At 40.8% G+C, this 13203-nt stretch overlaps 1 protein-coding gene across 6 annotated transcripts; it reads right to left on the reverse strand.

Annotated features, from left to right (window-relative positions):
* Nucleotides 1–324: 324 nt before the first annotated feature.
* On the reverse strand, nucleotides 325–12945 carry adpgk (ADP-dependent glucokinase). Of its 6 annotated transcripts, none has more exons than XM_023984870.2 (8): nucleotides 12803–12945; nucleotides 10606–10831; nucleotides 10226–10451; nucleotides 9096–9158; nucleotides 8744–8864; nucleotides 8377–8573; nucleotides 8166–8264; nucleotides 325–7926 (listed from the first exon to the last, which is right to left on the reverse strand). In XM_023984870.2, exons 2-8 carry the CDS (start codon nucleotides 10815–10817, stop codon nucleotides 7360–7362), a joined length of 1485 nt encoding a protein of 494 aa, XP_023840638.1. In that variant the 5' UTR covers nucleotides 10818–10831; nucleotides 12803–12945; the 3' UTR covers nucleotides 325–7359. The 6 variants fall into 6 exon arrangements, with proteins under 6 accessions (XP_023840638.1, XP_023840635.1, XP_023840641.1 ...); XM_023984867.2 differs by lacking the exon at nucleotides 12803–12945 and adding an exon at nucleotides 12509–12796; XM_023984873.2 differs by lacking the exon at nucleotides 12803–12945 and adding an exon at nucleotides 12441–12796 and having other exon boundaries at nucleotides 325–7923.
* Between the last annotated feature and the right edge of the window lie 258 nt (nucleotides 12946–13203).

The raw sequence follows: 13203 nt of genomic DNA on the forward strand, positions 1-13203 counted from the left end.
ATCTATAGCCGTAAAGCATAGACTTTATTAGGGCTATTGAAATTAATCATGACTATTGTTTGCCAGATTTTATTTGTAACAAAATCAATTGATAATTATAATTTATTTCAAATATTGTCAATTATTTAAAAAAATAATGCTGCATTCTAAATAAAATGTTATTACAGAATATATATATAATTTTGACTTTCCTGGTTGTTTTCTAACCAGGCCAATGTGTGGGATGACCTGAATGCGAAGAGAAACAAATGTGAAACTAAGCTTAATTCAGTCTGGATTTCCAGGCTAGCAACATGCATCTTTAACACAAAATAAAACTCTAAATTGACATGAAAATAGCAGACTTTATTAATATAAAAACATTTCCAAACTTAAGATGTCAGTTGAGTTCCAGTCTTAACATCAGATGACAAAAGAAAAGGGAATCCAATAAGACTTTGCATAATGGACACTAATTCACAAGTCTGAACAATTCTTGAGTAATAATTATTTTATATTTTAGAATAGATTTTTAATAAATAATTATTGTACTCATGTTCGTGGTGAGAGTACAGTATATTTCCATACAACAGATTATGGAGTCAACAAAGTTTAAGACAAATTCCTGATTTCCTCACTAAAATTCTAAGCATCTCACTGACACACACAAAAAAACATTTGATCTCTAAAATTCACAGATTATTTCCCCATATATTACACATCTACTTGTACTGGAAAAATGGATTTCCATACTTTGCTAATCAACAAACAATGTATGTACATATGGAGTATTTTGTGTATAACTGCCCCTACAAATTATAGGGCTGGGGGGAGGGTTAAGATGGTCATACCAAGGATCATTTAGCTATTTGATATAGAATTTTAGGTATCGATATATAGCAAATTGTTTTGGGGAAACTTACTGCTTACTTACTGCCCATAGCAACGCATTGAATAACAGATTCAGACTCAAAAGGATTTTTTTTATGTACCCATATATAACCCCTTTTTTGGCACTAAACTACTTCCATATATATTTCCACAAACATTTAACCCCATAGAGTCGATGTCCGCGCCCCCGCGGAAATCTAATCAACATAATAAAAACATACCCATCAAAATCCGTCTGTTTTAAACTAGAGATGTTTTTTTGTTGTTGCATGGGCTGCGTCTCAATCCACCGCATACGCCAATGACAGCCTTCCGCATCTGCTGGGGAAGGTGGCCGGGCTACAGCAGCGTTTGTCAGACCATGAGACATACCGAAAATCGGTTTTCTCACAAACATCTGTAATGTCCGAACGGTTTGGCCTACAAACTAATATGACCACTCTATGGAAAGGTGAGACTCTCACGAACGTGTTGGTTGTTTTGCTCTAGGACGCCCACAAACCTCACAAAACTTGTCTGAAGGTAGCCCGGTACCAGTTGAAGTAACCTTCAAAAGGAGGTCTAGTTGTTAAGTTGCAGTGTTTCCGCCTAATGAGCTAGCATAACTCTTGCTAACCTTTACAGTAAGACATGGGTGTTAATATGAAATTACATCAAATATAGTCTCATTTTAAAGTGCTGAAAACTCAGTAGAGCCACAAGTGACTAAACTAGACACGAACAAGGCAGAATGTTTCTTTAATGATACCTGGTAAATACTCAATTATCTTTGGAAAATTAGTAGTAAATAACCTATGCTCGCATCTACATCTAGCCACTGCACCTTGAATATTGTTGATGGTGGTAGTATCTGTAAGCAGGAAGTAACCACGATATGTATGACGTCATATTGTCGACAAAAATGTGTGAAACCTACTTATGCATATAAAGGTGTGGGTGATGGCAGCTACGCCCAAATTTGATCATAGCTCCATCCAAGGGGCAACATCCTCAATGATGAGTGTCAATCAAGCGGTAGGATGTGAATTTATCGAACAAAAACAACAGATGAAATCTGCAAAGGAAGTAGAGGCATATGTCTCACCAGCCTCAGAAGAACGCCCTGAAAACCCTAGCAACTCTCGAACTGTATTACCAAACCATTGTACCTAACAAATTCACTGCAATGAAAAGGAATACTCAATTTCTTACTAAATGCATATTTACAGTCACTATTTCAACACAAAGCTGTCAAAGAAGACTGGCACATTCCCATGATCATACAATAAGCAGTAGCTTGGTCAAGCAGACGATAGAATTAGGAATTAGAATACTAGAATGGACATGAACCTGACAGTATTAAAAGATCAGCCACTTTGGTAAGGGAGTTGGTCAACCATGGTCAGCCAGTGCTGTGATAAGAGCAGGGGAAGCTGTTGAGGGGAGGATGGTTTCAAACACCTGGAAAACCAGGTGTTTGATACCATTCCATTCAAGCCATTACTATGAGCAGGTCCTCCCCATTTAAAGTGCCACCAGCCACCACTGGATACGCGACTGTGTAAAACAATGATTTGAAGATTATCTGCACTGTATGTTTGCTAGCTAGCCAACCAGTTTTAGTGGAATGATTCCATAAATGTTTTCTAATTAACATTCCAAACAAACAATGCAGTCAATCCACAGCCATACACTGTCTGAAATCAGTTGATGATAGGACTTAGACACATTGTAAATACAAGTACTCATATAATAACTCACAGCTTTCCAAAAAAACTAAAATGTAGACATTTATGGTCGATTTACATATTTTAGAGGTTATTTATACAGAACATTTGTATAAAACCTGTATAAACTGTATTTATAATTATGACAGTCTTTTAGGTTGACAATTCTATTACACAATTTCTGATATCGCATGCCTTTTATTTTCCTGCATAAGTACAAGCAGGAAACGTATCACCTATGCCTCTTCTGCCATTCATTCGAAATAGATGCGGTAAAAGGTAAACCGTACTCGACCAAAACAATGGAATTGCCATGGAAACGCGTGGGGGGAAACATCCGAGTCTCCTCATTGACCCCCAGCAACATTAGTCTACATTTAGGCAATTGTTTATATGTGTATTTCACACTATGTTGAGGTAAAAATCTGAATATAATGCCAATCCCAACACATGTCATCGTTACCAATCAAGTGCATTACAGTTAAAAACGACCCAATGAAATCAATGATTTCTCTAAGCTAACCAGTTTATACGAACGGGAGTTAGCATTTAGCAGTCACTTCTTCTAAACCTGAAAAGGGACAGCTTCTACATGCAGCAAAAACAGCCAAATGTATCAAAATCGGACTCAAGTAAGCACATTGTGGGCCTGTTACAATGCATAAATCATGACGGATTTGAAGAATCTCCAAATTGTTAGATCAGATTTGTTGATTGGAACGTCTGCGTTCAATTACCATTAACCCCTTTCCCGCAACTAAAGTGGTTTGGATTTCTCCCTGACCAAAATGGCCTCCATTATCATACCATTATGGAACTTTGAGGGTTCATGACATAGGCTCTCTCTAGTAATTTAATAGGATCTATATGAAGCAGACTGACCGCTATGCTCACTGTTTCATTTAAGTGAAACAATGTGACCTATCATAAGCTTTGTCTGGTTCCACCAGGCTAAGAAAGCAGTGAGATTCGAGACAAATACGTTCTTCATGCTCTGTTTTGTACCATCCCAATTCTCAGTTTCGCGGCAACAAATCAAAAATGTAAGTTGGGCATCAAAACAAAAAATATTATTTCCAGTTCTTTTTAGCAGTGGTAAGGTAAGTGATGTTTGAGCATGGATGGAGCGTTCAAACACTTTTAAAATGGATCTTTCCTCTACTTAATTACTCAAGGTCACAACTGATGTGAAACCAATAAACATGGTGTATACCAAGAAGTAGAAATAATGGGCTCCATCAGTTATAGTATACCAGGAATTATAAACATGTTGAATTGCCCATGTGGCATGTCCTACATAGGATAAACAAGACAGCCCTAAATCTTTACAAAATAGCTGGGGGGAAAAGTAGCAACTCTGAATATTAATATTATGTAGTATTCTATTGCTTGACTTTACATAGTGGCTGGACACCACACAATCTGCACTTGATGCAGTTGTGAGTCAAGGATGGGCTTGGAATGCTTGTGTACGTCCGCCATTGTGGACTGGAGATTAACATAGTACTTTCCGGCTGCGAGGTGGATGTCCTGACAGCAGCAGAGTAGACTACACAGCCGTAGAAGTACATCTTTGCATTATTCATTGTATCATTCAGTCAGACTGGCAGAAGCTAGAGCAAGCAGCTAGCCAGAGGACAACAGCAAAGTACTAGATCGTACTCTCATCAGATGTGCTGAAGCACTACTGGGTCTGCAGGCTTCATCACAGTCTGCTGTGTGCAATGTCCAACAGCACCCTGTCAGTAACAATCCGGCTTTGTAGGAATTTTAACAAGGGGCTTCATTAGTTGCAGTGTAACAGGTATAATTTACATGTTTACTTGTCCATGTGGCATAACCTACATAGGGCAAACAAAATGGTCCATGTGGAACACCCTACATAGGGCAAACAAAACAGCCCTAAAGTTGATCAAAATAGCTGAACAAAAAGTGACAATTCACAATAATATGAAGTATTTCATTGCCACACTTCACCCCTCACAGTCTGCTTGACCCAGTTGTGAGTCAAGGATACAGATGGGCTTGGAATGCTTGTGTATGTCTGCCATTGCGGACAGGAGATCCAAATATTATTTCCGGCTTAGGTGGATGTCATGACAGCTGTAGGAGTACAGCTTGTGTGCTACTGGCATTCAAACAGACAGTGACAGGGCAAACAGCTAGCCAGAGGACAGCAACCACGTACTAGAATAGATAGCAGTCTCATCAGATGTGCTTAAGAGTTACTACTGCAGCGTTTCCCAAACTCGGTTTTCGAGACCTCAAGGGGTGCCATCTTGGTTTTTTCATAACACTACACAGCTGATTCAAATGATCAAAGCTTGATGATTAGTTGATTATTTGAAACAGGTGTGTAGTGATAGAGAAAAAAACAAAAACGTGCACCGAGTTTGGGAAACCCAGTCTGGGTGAGCAGCCTTCTCTGCTGTGCGTGTCATAGGACATGTCAGTCACAACCCTTCCTACTGCACTTTGTGGGTATTGAACAGGTCCTATCAACTGCGTGAGATGGAAACTTGTAAAGGCTCCGTTAAAAAGGGGACACTTTAAGCCTGAATGAAGCACTGAACTATTACCCCTTAATTTAAGTAATAAGTTATAGCGCCAACCCAAAATAATATTTGTTTTTGCTTCATCACTGTTTTCATTGATGGATTAAATGTATTCATTTGGCCAAATGAAAACTAAATGACCAAATCCCCACAGAAAACTGTCTGGGTGGTTAACTTCTAGCTCCTGCCCCAGTTTGCACAGGTGTTGTATTGATTGTAATGAGGGGGTGTAGTTGTGAGATTCTACTACTTTTTTTACATTCAGCATCACTATGTCAAGGGAAATATAGTATACATTTTGAAAACATAGCTTGTCCAGAAAAAAAGTGGTCTCTTGGCACAACTTACCCTAAGTGGGTAAGTGGGTGATGGTGCTGGTAGGGCAATGTTTAATTCATGGATGGGAGTGTGGTATATTGTATATGTTAAATGTATGCCTACAGTGATATAGATCTCTCTGTTCAATACTATTCAATTTCTTAAGCAGTTGTCTGGGACAGGGAAGTAGTTTTGATGTGCCAAATCATAGGCATGTTCTCTGTATTTGAGGCTACTAAGCCCATAAAACTAGTCCGCAAGATTCTTGATATGTTTAGCAAGTCAGACTTGATGTCGTCAGATAAGACCTTGGTCACATTCCCCTGCTCAGACATTGCATGCATTAACCAATGTTTGCATACCACATCATCAACTGTGTCATTGACTGACAGATTGCCATAACATGTGTATATAGCTGATATCTATAATACCTATCCAGATCTGCCAGGCAGCAGCAACGCCTGTGCAGAGGAATGAGCCTTGTGTATGCCTGGTGGTTATTGATATAGTTATATCAATATTTGCACGTAAAAGCTTTTCCACCACCATTTCTCACATAACACATTTTATAGACACAAAAAGATCCCACCGTGTCTGGCATATTTTGTTTTGTCGACATTTGGAAAGTCTACCAAGAAATGTGGTTTTCCATCAGGACTGTCAAAAAATGTTTTATCCAACATGTATTTTACTCGCATTAAAACGTTATAGTACCTCTTCAGTGTCATTCAGTAAAAAAAAAATATTCCATTGCTGCTGCTTGAATGGACTTCTTCCCTTCCTTGGCTGCTCTCAAGAACCTCAAGGGGGGGCTAGACCCCTGCTTGTTTTACGTTTGTATACACGTGGCATGATGTCTGTGCTGTAACAATAAAAATACACTACTCAAGTTCATATGCATGACACATTGCTAAAATACTATGCATAAAACTAACAAAATAATCATAATTTGTATGGGGTATGGTAGTGATTGGTTCAATTTACCCCGAAGCAAACACTAGCCCATATTAGCCCAAACACTAGCCCATATACTGTAGCTACAAGAATGCACTTTAATGCTAGGTTTAGGACCTCATATTGCAGCTTATAGAAACGGCAACTGATGTATAAAACAATCTACTTTGGTTTAGATACAAACATGAAACCTATAACAGAAATGAATTTGACTGTGATTTTTTTTTTTACCCTTTGGACCACTTTTTCCATGTGGTTTCTTTCTTCCTTCACAGACTCCATGAAATTATGACCTCTTCCTAAATATTTGGTCACATGATACACAAAATGTATCGTTTCCTAGAAACAAGGGGTGGCTCAACTAACCACTTGGCTCAACTTACCCCACTTTCCCCAACTATAGTGCTTGGATGAGGGAGCTTGTTCTGAACAGGGTCAACAAGAAAAGATTATTGAAGGAAATTGAACTAAGACTCAGCGAGATGATGTGAAAATAAACTTCCAAAAGAGTGTGATGCAAGAGGCTGAACTCATTGGCACTGTTCAGCATCTGCATATGTGCACAGGAGTTTGCTCCTCTATTGTGCAGCATGAAAGCTCAAACTCTGTCTGAAATCGCACCGCTACTTATGGAGACCATATCGCTGAATATTTTTCCATTTCCCCCCCCTCCAAACCGAACTGACAAGCAGCTTTGGCATTGTCTTTGTACACAAACATTTACATAGAATTTTCACAAGGCAAATGAAATCAGAGGTAACCCAGCACAACTCCTTGGAGTTACAGAAATGGCTTAAACTGTGCCCAGTGCAAAATACTTAGCTAACCAAGGATCAGAATTTCAACCCAAGAAAAAGCTACAGTACAGGTAAAGACATCACTGGTTGGTTGGGGTTGGGGAGATATGGTGCACACCACCATACAATAAAAGAAAAAGAGTATAACAAAAAAGGACCTCACAAAAATGGCAGCTGTGGCCTGAGCTCAGAGTATACGAGCCCCTCTGCTGAGATGGCGTCCCCCAGCCCTACTGTCCGGATTGGCTGCTTGCAGACCAGCACGGGTGCAAGGTGAAAGGTCACGTTGCCACGGTGCCAAACAGTGACAGGCTCAGTTGGGTTCAGGGACAACTTCTCTCTAGGTTCGCCATGGGAACTGTAGAACTCCAGCGGAGCTCTAAGGACCACCTTACTGGCATCTATGCTTTGGAGGCCGCAGGCCTGGATGCTGGCCACACGGGCCCCTGCTGCCACGGCGGCCACCTGGTTGGCCCAGTGCCCGTCCACAGTGGCAAGGACATGGTATGCCAGAGTGTGAAAGTGGATACGCGTGAGGTCAGCCTCCGACTCGGGGTCACTGCGTCCATGCTGCTCAAGGACCCACAGGAGGATGTCACTGACTCGGCCTACATCCGGTATGCCCCCCCAGGAGGCCAGCTCAGCGTGAGGCCCTGTGCCGGCCTGGGAGAGGAAAAGTAGCTCCTGCTCATTCAGCCCGATGGATGTCACTATGGGCATGACCTGCTAACAGAACACAACACCAAATAGTTTATTGTATGCATCAGCTCCAATACATGACTTTATTACGCAGCGCTATAATCCACTTTAAATTGACATCACCTATTTTGACGACATCACGTACAAATATGATCAAATTTGATAGAAATCCCGATTTTAACCAGACAGGGCCTTTAAAAAAAAAAATTATAATATTGAGTTCTGCCAAACTTGTATTTTAGTTACTGTTAAACCTACACCTTTACCTCTTGCATGATGCTGTTCATGTAGTCTTTGTCAGTCATGCTTGCCAGCTCCAGGTGGACGGGGACCGCGTTGCGGACGTCAGAAATGGCCGTCACTGCCTGAAAAGGTATCAAGCAAACCATCTCAGTCTATACAAAAGTTTAACAAAACTCTGGCGAGAACCCTAAATGCGCTATACTATTGTGCTGTTGTTTGTGCTTTGCTACGGACCTCTTTGAGCCTTTGCTCCCACATCTGCCTCCCCTGGCCCTCCATCATGTGCAGACCGGACAGGACCACCAGGTCTGGCTGGAACTCATCCAGGCTGGCCACGAACATCTCCAGTGCTCTCATCTCCCCATTGGACACGTCATGGGAGAAGATGAAGCGGTTGGCTTGGGGAGCCCGTGTCGCACCCCACTGCTCCCCTAGATAGAGGCAAAAGGACAGACAAATATTTTGATAGGTAGCCTAACTACACTGTCGGCCACTGAGGTAAAGAAATACAAATAAGGAATGTGTTTCCATTAATCACCTAGCTATTAAAAGCTTATGAAACCTATTTTTAGTTGTGGTTCAGGTTGCCTTTGGTCCTTACCTGCTTTGTACTCCAGAATTAGGTGATATTCATCAGTCTCCTGCAAGGACTCGGGGGGGACAACGATTTGCTCATCCAGCATCTCGTGTAGTTTAGGCCCAACAGGCCCACATAGCAGAACCTATTAAAGGCAGAAACCTCCACCGTCACTGACTTCAGTAATATAGACGTAGGGGACATTTCAAAAGTTAAGCAATGTCCTCAATTCCTTTTAAACAAACTGCCACAGTTTCTCTGTGCCAAAAAAACACAACCCTGTGCAGATAACCATTCAACAGTGGTTGAACAGTAGAAATGGTACAAAATGTGTGCATTCTAGTGAGGAGTTTAGAGATTAAAAGTGCCAACCTACCATCAGCTGAGGGTATGTGGCAAGTTTCTGTCCAATGAGAGCAGCATTTCCTCCAACATATAGCTAATTAGTGAGAGAGCGAGGGAAAGAGAGAGCAAGAGATAAAAAATGAGTTGAGGTTTATCAGTGAGTCTGATAGAAAATGCCATCATAATAACCACAATTGCACCAAGAAATAGCCCAGCAGTGAAATTATTAATTACTGTTGATCATGTAGAATTAAATTTGACACAGACACTCAAACCTCTCTGGATGGAACCTTTATTCAAAAGGAAAAGTGCTTCGTCTTCAGGGGGGTGAAGCCAATTACAGATGCCAAAAATACATGTGATATCAAACTTTCAGGGTGAGCTTGAACTGATTTTTTCAAATAGACCTACAACTTTATCAGTCTGTCTGTGGAGACATAATTCCTTTGTCTGATTTGCTCCCAACCTCACTTTTTTTTTTGCCAGTTTATCTTCCACGTTTTATTGCCTGGTTCAGAATTTGACCCAGTAATCTTCCAGCTACTTGTCCCCACTCTCTAACCTCTTGACTACCTACTTCACCTATTCAATCATGTTGGATTGGTGATGATTACCTCAAGTACAGAAAGGATGATGCATTTCAAATGGATACAAAAACTTGAATTAGGCTAAGTTGGTTTCTGTTAGTGTTAACTATCTGATGTATAGACCATGAGAGTGTGAAACCAAACTAAGGGTTGGGTGATATATTGTTGATCTGACCATAGGAAATCCTTCTGATACTGTTTTGCTTATACTGCTGATATTTTAGTTTCACTCATTTAGCTACAGGATGAGGCTTGATCAAGAATAGATATGAAGTGTATGCTATCTAACAGTTTCCTGTTATTGTGGCCAACTGAAATTCACAAACGCTGTTCAGCTCTGATAGTTGATGAATAACCATCAAAAACAGGGATTCCGACAATCCTGTCATGTCAGATCAGTGATTAGGTCAATTTTATAAAGGGGCAATCAGCAGTTGCTATATCCATTTTTGGACTCATAAGTTAATGATATGTACCTGTTGATTCTTGAAGAAAATAACTTATATAACCTTGCTTCAGGATCATAGCTTTGAAGACCCTGATATAAAAATGGGGAGAAACACTGTTAACTTGCCTGAGCACCAGGGTACTCTGCAGCGGCCCGTGCAATCCTCTGGAAAACCTCTTTGTCGGTGAAGAAACGCTCCGCCGCGGACCCCCTCTCCATGTAGTGGATGAAAGCCTCTTTCAGTTCCTCTTTAGAGTGTAACACTTCATGGTCACGGCCCATCCCAGGATCCACAGCCAAAGCCTGTAGCAGCCCTATCCCCGACACCACAACATCCACACATGCATTTACCCTAAATGGAGGAAGCCAGAGAAAAAGTAAACACGCCGAATACGCACTACCATTTCACTTGGGAAGTTCCGTGTTTTGTTGGATGAATGATGAAAACCAAAACAGCAAACTCTAAATCATGACATCATGAATGCTTAGTTGTCTCTGAAACTCACCCTACTGCCACTCTGCCCCACTGACTGGCGGGGGCAGTTATTAGGGTCTCCCAGGCAGTGGAGATAACCTGCTCCAAGGTTGGGTCGCCCTGAGTGGATGGATGAGGCAGGGACAAGTACTGGAGAACTTGTTCAGGCAGCTCAGGGTTGGTGTGGTAGAAGTATCCAACGGCCAAGGCCAACAGGGCAGCTACCGCAGCCTTCCGCCACATGTTTTCTCAGACTTCTGAAATATGAGTGCAAACACACACATGCATAATACTACTGTAATGATACCTGCTAAATGTACACAAGTCTTCCTGTCTGTCATTTTGCAACATATGATGCTAAGTTTTGCATTGTAAATCAAATCACATTTTATTTGTCACATACACATGGTTAGCAGATGTTAATACGAGTGTAGCGAAATGCTTGTGCTTCTAGTTCCGACCCTGCAGTAATATCTAACAAGTAATCTAAGAATTTCACAACAACTACCTTACACACACAAGTGTAAAGGAATGAATGAGAATATGTACATAAAAATACATGAATGAGCGATGGCCAAACGGCATAGGCAAAATGCAGTAGATAGTATAGAGTACAGTATATACATATGAGATGAGTAATGTAGGGTATGTAAACATTATATAAAGTGGCATTGTTTAAAGTGGCTAATGATACATTTATTACATCAATTTTTCATTATTAAAGTGGCTAGAGATGAGTCAGTATGTTGGCAGCAAAATGCATAATACCTGCAGTATTTCTGTATTTTGAAAGATATCTTAAACTTGATTGCTGACATGGTCTATATATCAAGAATGGACTAATGAGACAAATTTCGCTGCCATTTCCTGGTTCCGAAGATTCTAATAGTTCGCCTAATTTAAGTTCTTGACAAAGCAAGTATACTGTAGAAAATCATTGTACCATCTAAACCGCTGTGAAATATTTTCAATAACCAAAAATATTGTATTTTCAGCGGTTTGGAGCTGGTGTACAAAAGTAAGACGCAAAAACTAAACTTACGAACTGGAAGCATAGAATAGCGCACATAATACAGATCTGACGCACGTACTTTCAATGGGAATTACAGCTCTATAACTCACATTTCTATTCGAATTTGGTCGGGTCGCCCAAAAAGTTACATATTGTAACTTTAACAACCTACTATTTTTTGTGTGCGCGAAAATAAACCTGTCTGAAAATGTAATAAGCAGTGGAATTGCAATGGATATGCACAAGACTCACATACTGACAATTAACTAGCTAGCTGATGGGCGAAATGACTTTACAGCTATCAAGGTTAACAGGCTGAATCATGGTAGCTAGCTAGCATCAAAGTTAAACAGGGTGATGTGTCATCATTGCATTAACTTCCATATTATTAGTAGCTAGCTAACTTTAGTTATCCATTCGTAAATCACTTTCAGACACGGCTAGTATGGCAAAAGAGGTTATAATTAGGACGAACGGCTAGCTAGTTACCAATGAAGTTGTTGACGAGTATCAAATGTTAGCTAGCTTGATCGGATAGCTCTGGGTCTAACGTTACCGTTGCTGAGCTGGCTAGCTCACGCACTCCAATGCAGATAAAAAGCTACAAAAAAAACATGTTTCTAGTAAGCTAACGCAATGCCTCCACGGTTTGGTAACGTTATACCCAACATACTGACAACCACTGTCAAACTTGCGTTATCTCCATTCAAACATTGCTAGTTTGCTAGCTAGCATTGTCAGCTAGAAGTACGTTAGCATCCTATCAAATATATTTGTTAGCTAGCTGGCTAATTTAGCCAGCTTGCTTGACAACTTTTAAGACAGACCCAATCAAAAACATGGTTGGTAGCTACCTGGATAGCTGACTTATCTACGATAGCTGGAAACAACTATAGGCTTGTCTGGGGGGGGAATTACGAACCAGGATAAATTGGGTTGAAATTAGGGTCTTTCTGTAGTGTAGATGATGATGTCCTGGAACTTGGTGTTCAGATCTCTGAGGTATAAAGACAGTTCAGACCCGGCGCCACGTCTGAACTCAAGGGCAGAGCAGTAGGGGAGAGTGGGGTAAATTAAACCACCCTTGTTTCGGCTTCTTCTTGTGAATTCCCGACAGACTAGACACTTTTTGGATTATTGCTGCATTTCTCAGTTCTCAAAGTGAATTCCACATTGTGACGAAACCAACAAATAAAGGGGAATTGGAAAAACTTACATTGCACCACCATCTAACCCTGCATCTATACACCATCCACCAGGGGTGCAACTTTGGTTTTAGAAGTGGAGGGGACATAACATTATTATTATGTTTTTAATTTTATATCCAGTCGGATAAACACTCCACACAGCCTACCCGGACGCTTGGAGGCATCCGCATGGTCCTAAAGCACACCAACGCCTAGTTTTGTATCACATTCCAATGATAAAACTGGTGGGGGGATGCAATTTCAAAATGTGGGGGGGCATGTCTTCTCCCGTCACCAGTGAAAGTTGCGCCCCTGCTACCCCCCCCCCCCCAAAACCAACCACCTTATCCCATTTCTTGGCCCTAAACAATCCTACACAATCCTACAGAAGGATGGAACTCCTTCTCTCAAAACTTCCTGTAGATATTCT

This window comes from Salvelinus sp. IW2-2015, linkage group LG4q.1:29 (genome assembly GCF_002910315.2).
Source record: "Salvelinus sp. IW2-2015 linkage group LG4q.1:29, ASM291031v2, whole genome shotgun sequence".
Classification (NCBI taxonomy): Eukaryota; Metazoa; Chordata; class Actinopteri; order Salmoniformes; family Salmonidae; genus Salvelinus; species Salvelinus sp. IW2-2015.

What these genes read in the sequence shown, in the direction of transcription:
- adpgk (XM_023984870.2), bottom strand. Translation starts at nt 10,817, where the DNA reads ATGTGGCGGAAGGCTGCGGTAGCTGCCCTGTTGGCCTTGGCCGTTGGA. An exon ending in CAGAGTACCCTGGTGCTCAG is followed by an intron (nt 9,159 to 10,225) that starts GCAAGTTAACAG and finishes CTCACTAATTAG; the next exon opens with CTATATGTTGGAGGAAATGC. An exon ending in CCACATACCCTCAGCTGATG is followed by an intron (nt 8,865 to 9,095) that starts GTAGGTTGGCAC and finishes TGCCTTTAATAG; the next exon opens with GTTCTGCTATGTGGGCCTGT.